Source organism: Eubalaena glacialis, chromosome 13 (genome assembly GCF_028564815.1).
Source record: "Eubalaena glacialis isolate mEubGla1 chromosome 13, mEubGla1.1.hap2.+ XY, whole genome shotgun sequence".
NCBI lineage: Eukaryota > Metazoa > Chordata > Mammalia > Artiodactyla > Balaenidae > Eubalaena > Eubalaena glacialis.
In genome coordinates this window covers 64,882,328-64,902,320 of record NC_083728.1, presented here as the reverse complement: position 1 = coordinate 64,902,320, position 19,993 = coordinate 64,882,328, and the positions used below count along the sequence as shown (strand labels likewise).

At 50.3% G+C, this 19,993-nt stretch overlaps 1 protein-coding gene across 9 annotated transcripts in view; it reads right to left on the bottom strand.

Moving 5' to 3' along the window:
- The window catches only part of LOC133104065 (MHC class II transactivator-like), a 43,743-nt gene that overhangs the window by 8,815 nt on the left and 14,935 nt on the right, over positions 1–19,993 (bottom strand). For 4 of the 9 annotated variants that reach the window (XM_061209704.1, XM_061209701.1, XM_061209702.1 and 1 more), the window contains exons 2-14: positions 16,696–16,842; positions 16,361–16,456; positions 13,918–13,980; positions 13,658–13,738; positions 11,338–11,382; positions 10,103–10,243; positions 9,560–9,703; positions 8,240–8,404; positions 7,619–7,687; positions 4,963–6,613; positions 3,898–4,056; positions 3,145–3,216; positions 240–320 (exon numbers count right to left, since the gene is read on the bottom strand). In XM_061209704.1, coding sequence (XP_061065687.1) covers positions 240–320; positions 3,145–3,216; positions 3,898–4,056; positions 4,963–6,613; positions 7,619–7,687; positions 8,240–8,404; positions 9,560–9,703; positions 10,103–10,243; positions 11,338–11,382; positions 13,658–13,738; positions 13,918–13,980; positions 16,361–16,456; positions 16,696–16,842 — 2,914 coding nt within the window. Of the gene's footprint in view, positions 1–74; positions 321–3,132; positions 3,217–3,897; positions 4,057–4,962; positions 6,614–7,618; positions 7,688–8,239; positions 8,405–9,559; positions 9,704–10,102; positions 10,244–11,337; positions 11,383–13,657; positions 13,739–13,917; positions 13,981–16,360; positions 16,457–16,695; positions 16,843–19,993 lie in introns of those variants that run through there. The other 5 variants (XM_061209709.1, XM_061209707.1, XM_061209705.1 and 2 more) reach the window with 5 other exon arrangements.

The following is a 19,993-nucleotide window of genomic DNA, read 5'->3' as shown; positions in this document are numbered from 1 at the left end:
TGGGAGCAGCACATGAGGGGAAAAGAGTTTCGAAGATCATGAAAGGATTCAACCTATTTTTATTGTTGGGGATTTCCTTCTGCCATCGCTTCCCTGCAGTGGGGGCATCTGGTCACTCACACCAGCCACACTGAGGAAGCAGCAGGACGCAGAGAGAGAGAGAAAGGGACAAACAAGGCCAGGGTTTGGGGTTGTCAAAGCCCGAGGTCTCCAGGAGGGATTCCGGGGTCTATACTCACTCCAGATGCTGAAGGGAAGAAAAGGCCTCAAGGATCTTCACCAGTTTGGGAAAAGCCTGAGGGCCCAAGATGGGGCCCAGCCTAGGAGGCAAAGAGCAGAGTTAAGACCCTGAAGCAGTCATGGCCCCTCTACTGGACCCCACAGAAGGCAGGCCCATCTGAGGCCTTACCTCCCCCCAGCTCCACCTGGTGGGACCCCAATCCCTTCTGCTTCAGGCACATTTCACAAAGCCCACTCAAGAGGACAGCTGGCCTCCCAGCTGGGGGCTCCCCATCTTTCATCTCTGAGTGGGGAGCCAGTTCTTACTCCTGCCAACATTCACATGCACCCTTCTCCCACCCTGGCCTGGGGAAGTGGTTCCCAAATGCTGGCCTGAGGACTACCACCAGTGATGAGAAAGATGGTTTACTTATTTGCCATTGCTTTTTAATAACAAATAGAACCATTTCTTGAGCACTTTTTATGTGCCAGGAACACACTGGGCCCATCACTCATATCAGACCTCATTTAATCCTCACAATGACTCTGAGCTAAGAGCACTTCTTATCCCCATTTTACAGATGGGGAAACTGAGGCACAGAGAGGTTAACTAACTCATACAAGGTCACACAGCCTGGATGGACATTTAGACCAGATTTCGAGAGAATGAGAAAAATAAAGACAACAGAGGGCTATTTTGTTTTTTTTGTTTTTCTTTTCTTTGTTGTTGTTTTTTTTTTTTAATTTTTGGCCACGCCACGCAGCATGTGAGATCTTAGTTCCCCGACCAGGGATCGAACCCACGGCCCCTGCCTTGGAAGTACAGAGTCTTAACCACTGGACCGCCAGGAAAGTCCCTGTTTTTAAAATATGGTTAAGTGTACTCAGTGTAAAGAACAGTCTTTTATTCTGAAATTATATCCTTTGAACTTTTTTGACATTAAAATGTTCATTTTTAATAAAATTATGGTGTCAGCAGTGGTTATTTCACTTGTTTAAATGAACATACTTGATACAAATTAAAAGATGGTAACTGCACATAGTCACTGAAATTCACTCTGAAATATTCTCAGTCTTTGAAACCCCAAAGTCTGGGAACTACTAGCCTCAATGAAAGGTCACAAGATGGGAATCCGTAATCTGATTTGAATCTGGGCTCTACCACTTAGCTTCTGTGGGGCTTTTTGGGCAAATCCCTTCACCTCTGAGTCTCAATCTTCTCAAATTTAGCCCCAATCTTAGGAGGTTTTTGGAAAGATTAAGGAATTCATTTATCAAATATTGATTGCTTGCCTACTGTGTGCCAGGCCCATCAAGCCTGTCACGCAGACAGCCATGAACAAAACAGACAAAAATCATTGCCCTCGTGGAGCTGACATTCCAGGGGGCAAGACAGATAATCAAAGAAATCGGTAAACTCTCTGGTGTGGGAGATAATTGATACAGAGAAAAGCATAGTGTGAGCGGGGCAGAACTGTACTTTTAAATACAGGAGTCAGAAAAGGCCTCTCTCACTGAAAACTAGAAGAAAGTGAGGGCGTGGGCCATGCTGATACCTGGGGAAAAGTGTCCTGGGTGGAAGGCACAGCCAGTGCAAAGGCCCAGGGGTCGGACCATGCCTAGTGAGGTTGAAAACCGTCAAGAGGACCCACGTGGCTGGAAAGAGTGCAGGAGGTGAGGGTGAAGAGGTAAATGGGGGTTGAATCAGGGAAGAATCATCTACCAGCAGAGCCCCTGCAGGGTTCTGAGCGGCTGAGGGGCCTAATCTATATGCACATGAGATCTACAGGGTGCCCAGCATGGTGGCTGCCAGCCTCACGCCCAGAATAGTCCTTTCCTTCCTTCCTTCTTTCCTCAGAACTTTCTCAGGGCTTCTGGCCTGCAGGTGGCTACTCTCTGGGTTCTGGGCTGTTCTACCCCATGGCTGCTGTTCCCCAGAGCACAGTTCCGACCTTGAACTAGGGGCTTTTTAAGCTAAAAATAATTCAAAGCCAGAAGGGGCCCTTGGTGATTGTTTTCATACAGTTCCTCTTTTCAGCAATATTTTTCACCTCTGCACAAATTTGGCCTCTTGTCTCTGTTCAGAAGAAGAAACGCCTGGCTTTTTCTGGGGCACGGGGGGAGCTGTGATCAGGAAGAGCAGACAGCTTGTGGGTGACCAGCTGGGGACCTTGGACAAGTTACTTAACCTCACTAGGCCTCAGTTTCCTCGTCTGTAAAATGGGGAAGATAATGACTATCTCCCAGAGCGGCTCTTGAAATTAATAAGATTATGGCACTGAGTACACTGTAGTTGTTTAATAATTCCTTCTTAATAGTTGGATGATTTTAGATCCCTAACAAGGACCTACCATGAATTTAACTTTTTCGTTTGTTGGAGCAACAGCCAGGCTGACCTGACATTTGTGACTTTGGACAAACAATTTACACTCTCAAGGCCTCAGTGTCTGCTTCTGTACAATGGGGAGATAATATCTCCACCCAGCATGGTTCATTCCTATTGCTTTGTCAAGCTTCAATGCTTCAGTCTCCTCCTCCAGGAAGTCACCTTGACCTCCCCTAAGTCTTCACGTTCACAGCCCTTGAGTTTCTGGCCACTAATCACAGCAGGTGGTAATTATCTATTTACACTGGACGGCAAGCTCATTGAGAACAGTGGCCTTGGTCATATGAGTAGGTCTGTTGAATGAGTGGATGCGAATGAGCATGTTCACCAGCAAATGGGCAAGTTAGCTTCACCCCCGAGAGCCTCCAGGACTAGCCCAGACCAGCCATGCCCCAGCTGCTGGAAGCTGGTTTCCAGAGTGGTGGGGCGAGAGGGTAAGAATGATTCTGAGGACCCATCTCCATTCTGGTGGCACAAGCCCAGCTAATGCCAGAGGAGAAACCTTGTGGGGACCCGAGACAATTTACCCCTTTGCTTACGCAAACTCCAGCTTCTTTAAGTCTCGGATGGCAGGGAGTTCCCCAGGCGTGTCTTCAGAGGAACTTCTTGTCCTGGAGAGAACGGGCAATGTTAGGGAAGAGCTGGTTCCTCACCAGTCATGGAGCCCCCTCCTAGGGGGGACGCCTGCCCCAGTGCCCAAAATTCCCCAGAAGGACTGCCTTCGTTGGGCTACTGTTGTCCCCTTTTAAAAAGAAAAACCTCAGGACAGGATATTATCAAGGCATTACTGTGTGTTTCACGGAAAAGAGCCTCAGAGGAGGCATTACCCACACCCATCCCAGACAGCGCATAGTAGGTGCTCAAACAATGTATGATGAAGGAATGAGGGAAAGACAGTTGCTCTGTGGTCACGTTTCCTCTGCCCTCTGAACCTTAGACCTCTGCCATCTAGAAAATGGGAATGATACTGGTCCTGGCTGCCTTGAAAGGTGGCCATAGGTGTCATTTGTGTTACTAGATGCAGAAGGCAGCTTATGAACTCTTAGCAGTAGAGAATATCTCCTTGGCTTTAGCTGAGAAAGAATTGGGTACATGATGGCAAGTTCTGAAGTGGACAGAGTGATAAATCTTGGGGGCTCTGCCTGGGTGGTGACTGCAGTGAGAGATTTTGGATGGTCATTGGCTTGTGGGGAGCAGGGGAGGTCCCCCCAAAAGAGGAAGAAGTGCTAATAGAAAACTTAACATTAGGTCCTGCATGGTGTGGACCAACTCCCATGCCCTTTCCCTCTCACCTCTGGATCTGCACGAGGTTGCCCAGGTCTTCCACATCCTTCATGGATTCAGCCTTGAAAGGCTCAATGGTGAACTTCTCCTTCACTGCTCGGAGTAGCTTGGCCTCCCCATGCTGCTGTAGGGACTCCCACAGCTGCACTGTGTCACTCAAGGCAGCCCTGTGGAGGAAGGGCCTCAGACTCAGTCATGGTGACCGGGCTAGACCATAATGTGGGGGGTGGGGGGGGGGTGGCGGCTCCATGAAGGGACCTCCTACCTATTCAGATACTTTCCTTCCTCAACTTAACCCCTACTTCCTCTAGAAAGTTTTCCATGACCACTCGAGCCCTCATCAATTCCTCCTTTTTCTCAACTCTCCCAGTGGTTTTATTTCCCTTTTTGCTTTGGCTACCAGGAAGCTCAGTGCTAAATTCTCAGTTGAACCACTACAATGGTGTAGACCTTACAGCTTGGGTAAAGTATGCTTAGGGGGAAGGTGGGAGAGATTCTCTGGAGATTAGGCTTAAATGATCAAACAGATCCCTGAAGGATTTAGATTCCTTAATTTAAATTAAGGAACTTTGACTTCATCCTGAGGGAGGTGGGGTGCCTCTGAAAGATTGTAAGGAGGGATGGAATATGATCAGATGCAATTTCTAGGGAGATGTGCGCTGATGGTTGAATATAAAGTGGAGTGGAAGAGGAAAATGGAAGCAGGGAGGTCAGGGGAGGCTATGGCTTTAATCTAACCATGACAAAACGGTGGCTTGATCAGGGGATGGAGAAAAGAAAACAAATTCAAACCCAGGTCAGGCTTAGATTCTAGACGTGGCCCAGTGCCTGGCATAAGGCCAGCCTTCAAATACTGGTTGAAAGAATGATGCTGGCTGTGTGACCTTGGGCAAGCTACTGTACCCCTCTGAGCCTTGGCTTCCTCATCTTAAAAAAGGATAGAATCACTTCTGCCCCCATCTGGCTGCCGTTCATACTAAATGAGACCCCACAGAGTCAGCACTGGGCACAGCACCAAGACTGCTGTAGGTGCCTAAGGCAAAGAAGCCCACTCTCCTGCCCCCAGCCCCCACCTGAAATGGGTGACACAGCTGAGCCCCACGAGGCTCCCCAGTCCAGAGGGGTCAACACCAGTGCTGCGGAGGTCCAGGGAGAAGTCTCGGCCCGCCGCCTCCAAGGCGCTGCCCAGCACGTGGGTGTCGGGAGGCGTGAGCCGGGTGCCCAGGAACGAGAGGTGGGCCGGGAGCCCCTGCAGCACATGCTGCCAAAGCCCAGCATCCAGCGCCTCGTGGGCGCAGTGCAGCAGCTCCAGCAGCCGCCCCGCCTTCAGCGTCCCAGGCTGCAGCCGCTTCAGGTACCTGGTGAGGACCTTCTGCTTCCTGTCTGCTGAGGTGGAGGCCGCCAGCCCTGCCAGGGCTCCCAGGCAGCGGGCACGAGGCTGGAAGACCAGCCCGACCAGAAAGCGCGGCACGCCCTCCAGCCAGTTGTCATAGGGCCTCTTCTTCCTCGGGGTCAATGCCAAATACTGCGGCAGCTCCTTGTCCTTGATTTCGCTGCTCAGAGCCAGCCACACGGCCCCCAGGAAGCATTGCAGGAGGAAGCTGGAGAAGGCCAGCTCGGTCTCCGGGGCCCCCGGGGTGGGCTGCACCAAGCCTTGGGCCACAGCCCAGGCCCTCACCTCAGCCGATGGGAACTGGCCCTCCCGCAGGCTGCTCTGGTGACCGCGGCCCAGCTCCCAGGCCAGCCTGGCCAGTCCCACCAGGGCCCCTGGGGGGCTGTCACGGGCTCCTGGGCCTAGTAAGCCAACATAGAGGCCCGTGAGTGTGGAAGGCAGCTGGGCCTCATCACCTAGCTCCAGGAGGGCCTCCGAGAGCTGGCACACGGCCCGGCACACAGTGGGGCTATGGCTGTGACTCAGGAGAAATGGCTGGGACTGGAGGAGCGCCAGGGCTCTCTTTTGGTGCTCGGTGGCCCCCGAACACTCAAAGTAGCGCATCACATAGGTCTCGGCCTGCTGGGCGGAGAAGCCGGCCACTTCGAACAGAGCGTCGGCCTTGCTCAGGCTCTGGGCCAGGCGGCCCCGGGGCCGGGCTGTAAGCAGCAGGGTGCAGCCACGCAGCAGCTTGCGCTGGAAGAGGCTCGCCAGCAGCCCCCGGAGAGAGCGGAATTCTGCTGACATGGGTCCGCCCGCGCTGTGCAGGAAGCCGTCTTGGGCTTCGAGCTCCTCGAAGGCATCCAGGATGAGCAGAATGCGGTCGGGCCTCCTCAAGATGTAACTGAAGACCTCGTCGTCCCCTGACAGTGGCTGTGAACCCAGGGAGAAGAGCAGATCCTGCAGGCGGTAGGTGTCCCCCGGACGGTCCAAACAGTGGCAGGGGATGCAGAAGATAAAGTCATACTGTGGCAGCTGGCCGCAGGCCCAGGCCCAGCTCACGGCCTGGACCCAGTGACTCTTCCCCTGTCCTGCTTTGCCCAGCACGGCGATCACCTGCGTCTCACGTGGCCGCCGGTGGTTGCTAGAGGCCAGCAGCACCTCGCCCAGACCTCCTCGGGCCGGCTGCTGCTCTGCCCAGTCCAGGGTGGTCAGCTCTCTGTCCTGGCTTTTGCCGCCGCTCCTCTCCAGCCTTACTCTCACCAGGTCCACCTCCACCAGGATGCCTTCCGGGCCTGCGGGCTTAGCCTGGTACTTGTTCCGTAGCGAGCAGTAGAATTGTTCCACACTCTCTGCACAGGTCAAAGGGTGTGGGGTGGGGGAGAGGAGGATGCTAGTGGCAGGACTGGCCACTGTGAGGGCAGCAGAGTGGCCAGCCCGGCCACCATCACTAGCTTGTTCATCCATTCATCAAAGTCTTCCCCAACTGCCTTCTTGATTAGCTGCCTCCCTCAATTACCCAGACACTCATTCATTCATTCCTACACCCATTCATTCACTCATCTTCTCACTTGATTATCTGTCCACTCTTTCATTTACTCACTAACCTTCTTCTTTTGTTCACTCACCATAGGGAAGTCATGGGGGGGTGGGTGGTGGTAAGAGTTAAGATAGTGGAATCCAGGTTTCTGGTTCAAGTTCCAGCTCCACCACTTATTACTGTTATCTTGAGCATGTGATATACCCCACTAGGCCTCAGTTTCCTCATCTGTAAAATGGGGATCATACTGGGGTTGTTTATGACTTTGTTTGTTTGTTTTGGCCGCACCGGGAGGCATGCGGGATCTTAGTTCCCTGACCAGCGATTAAACCCGCGCCCCTGCAATGGAAGCGCAGAGTCTTAACCACCGGACCACCAGGGAAGTCCCTGTTTACAACTTTAATGATTAACTACATCTCATGTGCCTGGAAGTGTACCTGGAACAGAGTCAGACTCAGTCGTCTGGCCGTTCTCTCAGCTGCCCTTTCATTCCCACCTTCCATCCCTCCCACACCCATCATCCACTCCTGCCTTCATCCACTCTCTCAATCACCCACCCTTCCCTTTTTCATTCTCTTAGCCTCACAAACAAGATGTCAACACCTAGCATGGGCTTACGAGGGGCAGGTCCTCAGTAAATGTTGCTCTAAGTGTAGGTATAACTGGCGGAATGAATGCTGAGACGGCGGGATCAAATGAGCACGTGAATGAATGAATGAATGAATGAGCCAACAAGTGAGGGACTGAATAAGTGTTGGGTGAATGAGTGACAGGAAGCCTCCAGCACCCGGGGAAGAGGGACCCTGCCACCACTCACCAGGCCACTTGGGAAGCTTGCTGGAGGCCTTGTGAGCTGCTGGGCATTGGGTGGGGGACATCTCATCCACTGGAGAGGAAGAAGCCAGCGTCAGAGTTAGGGTGAGGGGCGCCCCAGGGACCTCCCTCCCTCTGGGGCATCAGTCCTCTGAGTATCGCAAGGTCAGAGCTGACGTGGGCTGAGTCTCCGCAGGATGGAGGTTACCAGGTGGTGACCCGAGGCTGTATCCTGCTCAAAGATGTCTTTTTTTGGCCAGCTGTACTTTAAAAATTTTCACCAGTGTTTTAAAAATCACAATATCTATGTTAAAATCAAGATCTCCAGATTCTGCTGACAATTCAGAAGATCTGGCTGCATTGAGCCTATTTTCCTGCCATGTAACAAGATGGTGAAGGCTGGTGGCCCTGTTTAGGTTTGGCATGGATTTTCCAATTGTTCCCCTCACCAACCCTCCCATGTATCCCCCTTCCCTGGAGACCCTCCCTGCCCTGTTTTACACAAACACAACTTGCCCATGTCTGCAGGCAGCTCTGTTCGTGGATCTCATTGTCTGAGGCAATCCCTTCCCCCAGGGCCTCAGTTCTGCTTCCAGTAACTCTCACAGGCCCTGCTGATTCTTACCTGTTAGGTTTGCACGGGAGGTCAGGGCTGGTTCAGGCATGCTGGGGAGGTCAGCTGCCGATGGGGCAAAGGGGCTGGTGGAGCCGGGCCGGTCTGGGGACTTCGGGAGGCTGTAGACAGCTGGGCTGCTGGAGGGGGGTGTTTGGCTGGCCTGGGGCACCTCACCTACATGGGGGGGGAAAGGAGTATAGAAACAACAAGGAGCCCACTTGGGTCACCCCCTCCCCAAATCAGGCTGTGGGGCTGGGAGTCTGGGGAAAGGCGAGGGGAACTTCCAGAGGAAGACATTTCAGGCCGAAGTTGAGGAAAGAGTTCTGGAGTTACAACTAGGCTCCTAGAGCCTTGGTTTTCCCATCTGTGAAATGGACACAGTCAGCTCATAGGGAGCTTAGGGCAAGTGCTACTACGGCACTTTTCCCACTGTGTGGTCAGTACTCATTTTCCTGGATGCCCAGAACACTCTCTTGCTCCTGGGGCACCAATGCATTATAAAAAAACTGGCATGTAACCTTCAAAAGATGCTCTTGAATTGAGTGGAAGTATCCCCTTAGCCTCATTCTCTCTCCCATCCCTGAGAGCCCAACATGCCTTCCCTTGGACAATTCACAACCTTTTAATGTGGCAGGTCAGCAGGGACCATTTTACTGACCTGGAAACAAGGCAATTCAGAGAAAGCTGTGCAAGGATGCATACCAAACTGTTCACAATGGTATACTAAAAGAGTGAGGGAGAGACTCAGTAACTCTTGTATCTCTTATTGCTTGGCTTGTTAATGAGCATGCATTGATGTTGTGCTTTTTTTTTTAGATTTTTTTTTTTTGATGTGGACCGTTTTTAAAGTCTTTATTGAATTTGTTACAATATTGCTTCTGTTTTTATGTTTTGGTTTTTTGGCCATGAGGCATGTGGGATATTAGCTCTGCGACCAGGGATCAAACCCACACCCCCTGCACTGGAAGGCAAAGTCTTAACCACTGGATGGCCAGGGAAGTCCCGATGCTGTGATTTTAAAATATAATAAAGTTTAATTTTTTTTGACAAAAAAGGAGAAACTAAGCCTCTTAGTTTCTTAGTAGAAAAAATGCCACTTAGCCACTTGGTGTGTCACTCACCCAGACCACGTTGGGGAGCTCTGCTCCTCTGCTTTGATTTTTGGGAAATGGGGACAGAGATGGGTGTTCTGGGGAAGGAGGATCATGAGAAGGTGCTAGGCTAAAACTGCCAAATGTCTGGGGCAGGGGTGGGGTGGAGGGGGGATGGGATCAGGGGGTAGTCAGGTCACAGGCAGAGGGGGTGGGGAGCCCGACCTCGCATACTCACCTTGGTAGATGAGTATACTGGAGACCCCTGTCCCAGCCCCTGAGATTTGCCAGAGCCCCTGGGGCAGAGTGGAGAGAGTGGGGATGATCTGGATGGGTGCAGCAGGGAGACTCAGGCAGCTCAACAAGGAACTGGAAGGGGGCGCTGCAAGAGACAAAGGCGGTGAGGTGGGATTCTCCATTAACATCTTAATTAACAGCTGACTCCCTTCTAAAGGGCTCCAGTCTTCCAGAGAGCCGCAGCTGTGTCTGCTTGCCTGTGGTGGTGTTGCTGGCACAGAGACGGTGCTCAGTTCCCAGCTGATGAAAGCACAGGGCTGGCGGGTGAATGCCCTAATTGGCGGGGATTCCCTGCTGTGTCTCCTAGGAATGTGTTTCCTTCCAGGGCATGTTCTCTGGCACAGACTGAGTTGATGGGGACACTGAGGATGGCATTGGCTGGGACAGAAGTGGGGGACACTAGTAGGGGGAGGAATTCCTGTCCCTGGTGGCTCCTGCCTCCGGGGAATGGGGAAGCCCACCCTCTCCAAGCCCCCTAACATACCGGTGTCTTTCAGCCGGGTCTGGCTGGATGCTGGCTCCTTGTTGAACAGAGCAGGTGGTGACGGGCAGGGCTGAGCCGAAGAGTCGCTCACTAGCCCCACCAGGAAAGCACCAGTCACCACGGGCATGGCTAGGGGCTCAGCTGTGAGGAAGGGCCAATATTAGAGGCTGGGTGAGATCTGGGTGGGTGCCTGCAGGGGCCTTCCCAGGGTAGGGAGTGCTCCGGGAGCAGATATCTGCTGGCAGTGGAAGGAAACTCCTGTCCTCTTCTCCGCCCTGGGTGAAGCTGGTTTCATCAGCAACTGCTCTGTTCGAGGCAGCCCTCTACCCCCAGCCTCCTCTTTGTGACTGGGCCCTGAGAGCTTCCTGCCATGGGGAGCTAGGGGTGGGATAGACCCATGAATAGGCTGTTAGCCCAGGCCCCTACCAGCTTCTACAACCAGTCACTGAGCCCCCGGCCCCCTAAGAGGCCCCAAGCACTGCCCATCAGACTGGGGCAGGAGTTTATCTCCTCCATTTAATTGGGAGCCCTAGGAGGGTGGAGACTTGCCTCCCCCATCAGATTGGGAGCTCCCTGAAGACAGAGACTATTTCTCCATCATCCTGGGGTCTTCGTGGGCAGGGTCCCTGTCTTGTCCATCAGATTAGAACTTTCTGAGGGCAGGGACCAGGCTTCCTCCATCAGACTATGAGGCTTTCATTCCTCAGTCTGTTCCCCGCAGCGGGGCTGGTTGCCCTACCTTTGCAATAACAACTGAGTGGGAGGGGAGCGGAGAGGAAGGGAGGGGAAGATGGTGGGGGGATGATGAGTATGGGGGAAGAGGCTCACTGAGGCATGGGGGCTCTACGGAGGGTGGGAGGGCACTGGGTAACCAGCTGATCCGAGGTGACTCTACACTCTGAAAGGAGACGTGTGGCCTGGAGGGGCAGTGGAACTAGGTGGTGGTGGTAGGGTGGGGTCTCAGCTCTGACTCAGAGTTAAGAGGAGGGAGGTGTTAGGGGAGAGGCTTTGTAGGAGGAGCTGAATCTCCCAGCAGTCCCTGAACTTCAGAGCATGGGCTATGGAATCATGATCTTGGTTTGAATCCCAACTCCACCTCTCGCTTGCTGTGTGATCTCGGACAAGTGGCTTCACCTCTCTGAGACCCGGCTTTCAAATGCCAGTTTACATGTGGGCCTGAGGAGGCCCTGGCTTTCCTGCCCATCAATCTCCCAGGACCCACCCGCCCAGCTCACCTAGCTTCCTGTGCTTCAGATCCACAGGCAGCTCCTCTGGGAAGGCTGCAGAGAGAACACTATGGTCAACAGCCCCAGGGAAGGGGTATTCCAAGCCAGGAGGGGCTTGTGGACCTAAGCAGGCCCTATCGCATTGCCTTAAATGGCTGGGAAGTGGCCTTGGGGGTTCCTTTCCCTCCCCAGCCCCCAACAATTTCTGCCCCCACTCATTTGCTTGAGCCCAAACCCCATCTTGAAGCACCCAGGACAGTGAGGCACTGGGAGAGGCAGAGCCACAGAGGGGACACAAGATGAGTTTGAGTTTAAAAAAATACTACTACAAATAAAAAAACCCCTGCTTTTGGTCCCTTCCTAGCTGTGTGTCTCTGCAACACAGCCTCTCTGAGCCTTTGATCTCTCATCTGTGAAATGGGGGCAGTGATTCCCACTTCGCAGGAATGCATTGGAAATCAGTTGAGTGAGTATCAAGCACATAACACACTGAGAAAACCCCTATGTGTCCCTTAGCAGGAGGCTGATGAACCAAATTATGGTTGATTATGTGAAATACCGCACAGCCCTAAAAATAACAAGGATGCTGAAGGATATATGGGGCAGTACTGGTGTCTGCAATTTACCTTGAAATGTTCCAAAAATAAAATCGCTGGATGGGTGGATGAATAGAGGGATGGCTAGAGATGTGTTAAGACCAGTATAGCCAAACACTGAAGGTAGAATGTAAGTGATGGGTATATGGTTGTTTGTAGTACAACTCTTTCATCTTTGCTGTATGTTGAAATTTTTCATAATAAAATATTAGGGAAAATGTTTATGAAACAAAAAGAAAGAAAGAAAGAAGGAAGGGAAGGAGGAAGAAGGATAAAAGAGAAAGAGAGAGGAAGAGAAAGGAAGAAAGAAAGAAAGAAAGAAGGAAAGGAAGGAAGGAAGAAAATAGAAAGAAAGGGAAATTCCTGGAGGCAGGACCATGTGTTTTCCATTAGTGCTAAGAAAATAACCTCCCAGACATGTTAAATGAAGAGTGTCGGTAAAATGTGGTCATTTGTGTGGAAAAAAAAATTTTTTTTAAGAGCCGGCTTTTAGACGAATAGAATATTCCTAACAAGACCAAAAGGGCACTGGTAACATAGGTTGTCTTCAGGGAGGGAAAATGAGGGACTGGGGGAAAAGGATGGGAGGGAGATTTTTTTTCACTGAATATTTTTTACACATTTTGAATTTTTATGCCATGCTCCTGTTTACCTGTTCAAATTAAATAACTAGGTACAGGGCTTACACATGGTCTGGCACATAGTAAGCTCTTGATTAACTGTTAGGCCCATTTTATGGAAATTTTCATTCAGTGGATATTTATTGAGGTGCTCCTGCATGCCAGCCATGTGCCAGGTGCTGGGGATGTAGTAATAAGAAAGACAAGGTCCCTGTCCTCACAGTGGGGGAACTAAGCAAAAGGCAATAAATAAAATAAGTCCAAATTGTGACAAGTGCTACAGTGAAGGAGAGACACAAACAAGGTGAAAATAAGTGAGGTAATTTATATGGAAAAAGTTGGTCAAGGAAAGCCTTCAGGAGGAGGTGACATGCTGGCCAAGACCTAACAGATTCCCAAGCCCACCATGGGAAGGGGGAGGACATTCCAGATAGAGAGAACAGCAAGTGCAAAGGCCCTGAGGCTGAAAAGGATACATGGGTTACAGGAATGGAAAGAAGCCAGTATGGCTGGAGCATGGTGGCTCATAGCGAGTTAGGAGAGGTGGGAAGGGCCAGATCAAACAGCCCTTGTGGTATGTATTTTGTAGCCATTGGAGGGTTAGCAGGGCAGCAAAATGATCTGATTTGCATTTAAAAGTCCACATTGGCTGCCGGGTAAGGACAGATTAAGGAGGCAGGGAGACTGACCAGGAGACTCAGAGAGATGTAGGTACTCGCCCAAGTTCACATAGACTATAAACAGCAGATCCAGGATGCAAACCCAGATCTTGCTGGGAAAAAAAACTGTGCTTGAAGAGACCTCCCTTAAATACAGAGGTGACAACTAAGGATGAAAGAGAAGCCAGAGCCCAGAGGTCCTTTTGGAAATGGCAATCAAAACAGCCAGAGGTAGAGACCCATCAGGAGAGGGGCCATTTGATCCTGGGCCATCTGCTTCCTCCCTGGGTCACCAGGGAGCAGTGGTGAGGGAAGAGGTGGGTGGGACACCCAAGCCTGGCAGAGCAGACAGAACTTAACGAGAGAAGCAACTGGGAGCCATAACAGGTTTTAGAGCCAAGGCATGGCCGGGAGTCAAGCAAGGCTAGGCCGGATCAGGGAGGGGCTCACTCACGTCTTTTCTGACTTTTCTGTCCTGCTTCCTCCAGCACCTCCACACTCTCGCTGATCATTTCTTCCAGTCCTATGTGCTCGACTTCGGGGAAAAACCAAAGACACCAACACACACAGTCAGTGGACGTCCAAGGTGAGCTCCCATTGTCCCTATGTTGGGGATGATCTGACCATCCATGAAAGGGTGGTCGTCGGGTATTACAGAACTCTCCAAGGAACAAGGAAGGAAATGCAGGCTGAGCCAAGACCCCCGCAACTTACTGAAAATGTCTTTGCTCAGGCCCTCCAGCTGGGAGTCCTGGAAGACATACTGGTCCAGTTCCGCTGCCCAGACAAGAAAAAGTGCAGTCAATCAACTAGTTCTCACTGAATGCTTATTGTATGCCTGGCCTTGGGCTGGGCATCGGGGAACCGTGACCCTCCAGACCTAGCACACACTGGGGCTCAATTAATGTTTGCTGAATGAATGATCAAATTAATGAAGGAACACTGAAACTTCATGGGCTCTTAATCTAACTGAAGGGATGATATGTATGCATACAAATTTATCTATTGCTATAAAGTAGTGCAACACAGCATAGTAGAGTTGTCTTGGGTTTGAGTTTAAATTCCAGTTCTACTCCCCAATTGCCCTACTAGCTGTACAATCTTGGGTCAGTTACTTAACCTCTCTGGGCCCCCATTTCCTCATCTGTGTAATGAGAATAAATAACACCTACAACCCAGGGATGGATGGTGAGGGTTAGAGGCTCTGCATTTAAAGCAATCAACACAGTAGCCAGTACACAGTAGACACTCAATCAATGGTGGTTAATTATACGAAGTGGAACATGGCTTGGAGCCAACAGGAAGACAGTTATCATGGCAAGAGGAGAGAGTGTATAGTGGGATGGGGCAATCAGGGAGGGCTTCCCAGAGGAAGGGGTCCTGAAGCCAGACCTTGAAAGATGGGGGGGTAGAGTCTGAGAGGTGAAAAGTGTAGGGCTTTCTGGGTAGTGGGGACAGAGTGAGGAGAGGTGTTTGGGAAACTCTTAGAAATAGGTGTCTTCAGTAAAAGTTTCATGTTGGGGAAAGTTAGGACTGGATTTTATAGGCCATGGGGAGCCATAAAAGGCTTCTGAGTGAGGAATGGAGTGAGGGCATAAATGGTGATAATGATGATGATGATGATAAATATAATGATGATGGTGTTGGTGGTAGAGGTGGGGTGGTACCTAACACTTATTGAATGCTTACTCTTTGCAAATTCCTGCTCTAAACACTTTATGCACAGAAACTTATTCAATCCTCACAGTCATCCCATGAGGCAGGTGTGATTATTATTCCCATTTTATACGTATGGAAGCCAATGTAATACTTCGGGGTGCCTCAGATGACTGCATGCCCAGGACCAGAGACTTGAGGAACAGACTTGGGTGAAGCTGCCTCCTCCACTTGCTCCCACTTCCTGTGTAGATGCCCCTAAGGGGAAAAAGCCCCCAAATCCTAAGTGATTTGGGAAAAAGCCCAACTCATTCATTACTGCCTCCAGTTGTGAGGAAATGTGAATACTCTCAGCCCTAAACATTTCTGCTTCTCCCAAGTAAATTCCCAGGAAGGAAAGGAAGCAGGCACGTTCTCAGTTCTGTCATCTTTGAGACACATACAGTCACTGCTCCTCTCCATTTGCTGCCCTTGTATGATGCTGGATTAACTATGTGTTGGGGAAAGTCTAGCCATGTTCATGCCAGACCTCCTAAGTGATGCGATTCTTGGGATGCCAGGAAAAGGGCCACTGAGAACATCTGTGCAGGTTGTTCACTATACAGGGTGCCCAGCCAAAAGGGCAAATGGGGGCAGGAATCCAGCCTGCACTTTGATAGCCAAGCTGTTACATCTTAATGGGGGCTGCATCCTCTAGAAGAAGGGGCATCTTTTTCTAATTCAACAAAGCCTCTGTATGAGACAGTGGTGAACCTGGTAAGGAGGGATCCTTCACCCCCCACAAAAAACAACAGAAGCACCTCTCCCCAGAGAGTCCCAAAGAGTTCTGCCCTTGTCTGAAAACTGTAGGTCTTTTTAAAGCTGCAAACCAGCCTCTCAGCTTGAGCCTTACCAAACCTCCCCACTCTAGATACTTTCCTTCTTGTGGTGAAAAATAAGGACTTTGAATTTCAGACCTGCGCATTGCTATCTCTAATGCAGCCTTGGGTAGATTTTCATCTCTCTAAACCTCAATTTCCTCATCTGTAAAATGAAGATACTAATAGTATCTACTTCCTTTGTTCTTGTAAGGATTCAATGTGATAACACATGCACAGTGATTTGCAGGCTACAAGTGCCCCCCCAAAGGTAGTTATTACAAATACTAGAGTAGTTTAGCTTAGGAGCTGAGGAGAAAGGGAGGGAGGGGCGTATGATATGGGCTTTGTGGGAAGGAAAGAAGAGCAACAAATAGAAAAAAGTATAGAAATGGAGGCAGAAGATGGAAAAGTGAGATTTGTTTGCCTGGTGTTCATTAGTGAAGGGGTCTATTTCCCTACCTTTCTCCATCTCCCTTCTTTCCCCGATTCTCTGTCCTTTTAGCCCTCGCTCCCCATCCCCCCTTGCCCTGATTTCTGAGGGAGGGCCTGGAGGCTCCTGGTGAATGGGTGAGATTAACAAAACAGATAAAAGAATCTTTTCCTTCAATTGTCCTTTTTCTGGGTTCATAATGCTTCCTCACCGATATTGGCATAAGCTTCCCTGGTCTCTTCATCACCTTCCATATCACACAACAGCCTGCTGAACTGTTCGCAGTTGATGGTGTCCGTGTCAGGTTCTGGGAGGAAGAGCCACTTGGATGAAGCAGGAAAGTTCTGGGAAGAGGGCTGGTGGGGAAGGAGGGAGAGGCAGGGCGGGCTGGGAGATGTTCCCATTAGGAGCCAGCATGGCAGGGAGTTGGAGCTGTCCGTGGTGCCGACCGGAATTCCACAGCCAGGACTCCACCTGGTTGCCATCTCTACTGCAGGCAGAGGGGTGGGGAGGGACTTGGAAGGCGCCAGAGGGAGGAGAGCCCACCTGAGCAGAGCTCTATCTCTTCTTCTCCAGCCAGGTCCATCCGGTCATAGAGGTGGTAGAGCTGCAAAGGGTCAGCATTGCTGTTGAGAAGCTCCAGGTACCCGCCCTCTAGAGGCCCCAACTCCATGGTTGTGTGCTGTCCACTGCCTGGAAGGGAGACACACTCAGTTAGCTCATGGGGTGTTGGAAAGATGCAGGGAATTAACACCTACCACAGTCTCCAGCTGGGTCACTTGGTGAAGGCCAGTGTTAGCAGGAGCCAAAGAAAGTGAGCAAAGGTTCTCATTCGGCACCTCTTATGTGCTCAGGGCAGTGGGGAGAAGAAGAAGCCCTATGTCCTTCCTCCACGGAACCTATAGTCACACTGGGAAGATGCCCATGATACAGAAAAGGGAACTGGAGAAGTGTAGATTCAAGACCTCTCATACCTGGGAGCCAGGAGACCTAAGTTCTGCTGCTGGCACTACCATGAATGATAACAGCTAAGATGTACAGAGCACCTACTATGTGCCAGACACATGGTCTAGCACATTTAATCCTCACATCAACAGCCATATGAGGTAGGTACTATTACTAACCTCATTTTACACATGAGTAAACTGAGGCTCGTAGAGGTGAAGTGACCTACCTAAGGTAACCCAAGTCCAACCAAGATTTAGTTCGGGGCAGTCTGATTCATGGACCTGCATTTAAGTGTTATGCTCTCCTGCCTTGGATGACCTCAAGTAAGTCTGTGCTCCTCTCCATGCTTCAGTTTCCTAATCTGTAAATTGAAAGAGTTGGGGCATATTTCCTCTAATAACTTTCATTATTAATTGTTGGAGGACATATCAGATACCTTAGGTTCTACTTCATTTAATTTTCAAAACAACCCTGGCTGTGTCCACACAAAAACTTGTATACAAATGTGCATAAAAGCATACTTCATAATTGCCAAAAAAATGGAAACAATTCAAATGGCCATCAATGGATAAATGGATAAACAAAATGTGGTATATCCATACAGTGGAATAGTACTCAGACATAAAAAGGAATAAAGTACTGATACATGCTTCAACATGGATGAAATTTGAAAACATCCTGATAAGTGAAAGAAGCCAGACACAAAGGCACATTTTGTATGATTCCATTTATATGAAATATACAGAACAGACAAATCTTTGGAGATAGAAAGTAAATTCGTAGTTGGCCACAGTGGAGGGAGAATTGTGGAGGGAAATGGGGAACAATTGCTAGTGGGTATGAGGTTTCTTCTGGGGGAATAATGAAGTGTTCTAAAGTTGGCTGAGGGTTGGTTGCACAACTGTGTGAGTAGACTAAAAAGGCCATTGAATTGTACACTTTAAATGGGTGAATTGTCTGACATTAGAATTATATCCCAATAAAGCTGTTAAAATGAAACAAAACACTGGCACTGGGAGGTAGGCATTATGGTCTCCCTTTTGCAGATGAGCAACGTGGGGCTCAGAGAGGCTAAGCAGCCCCCTGATGTGCAGCTCTTGCTGGCTAGAGCCAGTGTGAAGCTTCATCTGCGTGGCTCCAATGACCCTGCCCTGCTCTCTAGTGCAGGGAGTCTATGATTCCATGGTCTGTTCATTTCCTATTGCTACTGCAACCAAGTACCACAAGCCTAGTAGCTTGAAGCAACTGAGTCTTATTCCCTCACAGTTCTGGAGGCCAGAAGTCTAAAATCAAGGTGCAGGCAGGGCCATGGTCCCTCTGGAGGCTCCAGGGGAGAATCCTTCCTTGCCTCTTCCATCTTTGGGAATTGATGGCATTCCTTGACTTGTGACCTTGTGGCCACATCACTCCATTCTCTGCCTTAGTGTTCACATCACCTCCTAATCTTCTGCCTTTCTCTTAAATGGACATTGATTTAGGGCCCACCCAGATAATCCAGGATATTAGTTCAAGATCCTTAACTTAATTACATCTGCAAAGACCTTTTTTTTCCCAAATAAGGTAGCATTCAAGGTTCCAGGGATTTGAATGTGGACATATCTTTGGCGGGGTGGCACCATTCAACCCGCTATACTTGGGATGCAGATACATGCTGGAAAGAATCAAAAGAAGCTTCTTGGAGAAGGTGAGAAGAGAGCTGGCCAGAGGGTCCAAGACAGCCTTCTGAGTGCCCAGCCTGGGCCAGAATAAAATGAAACTGAAGCAGGGGAAGGTCGTGAGAAAACACACACGCACAACTTACCACTACCTCCCAGGTGCTTCTTCTCCTTTCACTCATCAACAACTCTCGCTAGCTCTGGAGGGTCTCAACACAGACCCACATAGCACGGGGAATGAACTTTCCAGTCCAACGAGAGGCCCTGGCCGGGGTGGACTGTTTATAATTGGTTGGGTGGGGGCTACAGGAACACAGACATAGCAGGCTTGCGTTGAAGGCCCAGCCAACCATGACTGGAGGAAGCAGAACTGAAAGATGGGGCCCCCACCTCCCATTTCTTGGAGAGGAGCCAAGCCTGGGAGGTGGGGGAAGGGTTCCACGTCTCCCAACAAGTTGTCCTGGGAGCCAACGAAGCAATCTACTGTTCTCTCCAGGGTGGTGAGAGAAGACCTCCCTGCCCCAAATCTACTGCTTTCTCCAGGGTGGTGAGAGAAGACCTCCCTACCCCAAATCTTGCCTGCTGCCTGCCTCCCGTTTTTCAGTCTGTGGTCTTTATTGCGAGCCTACATTGTAGCCATCTGTCTCTTTCTCCAGACTGTGACATCTGGTGACAAGAGCTAGGGACTAACCCCAGCAATTCCATGAACGAAATGTGTGACTTTAGTCAAGTCACTCAAATTCTCAGTTTTCCCACAAGGTCAGCCAGGGACCTTCAAGCTCAACCTCCTTCATCCTACAGAGGAGAAGATGAGACCCTGAGAGGGGATGTACCTTGCCCGAGGCCCAAGGGTCTTCTGGTGGTGGAGCCTGCACCAGATCCCCTAGCACAAGACTCCCGGTCGACGCTCTTTCCTGCCAATCAGAATATATCCAGTCAAACAAGCACCCCCGTTTATCTAGGCTCAGGAATAGAGACCGGGTCCCATCACAGATGGGCAATGGAGGGAAGTACAGTGGGGAAGAGCCTGAAGAAGTCTAGCTTATTGACAAGCTCAGCTTCAAACATTGGACAGCATCACCAAATGTGATCAAATACCAGGGAAATACACTGACAGCAGAGAAAGAAGGCAACTCCTTTGAGCTTTTGGAGTCAAATTGCCTGACTCTGAAACCACTCCTATCTACCAACTCACCACAACCTGGGAATTTCATTTTTTACATCTCTTGAAGCCTCAGTTT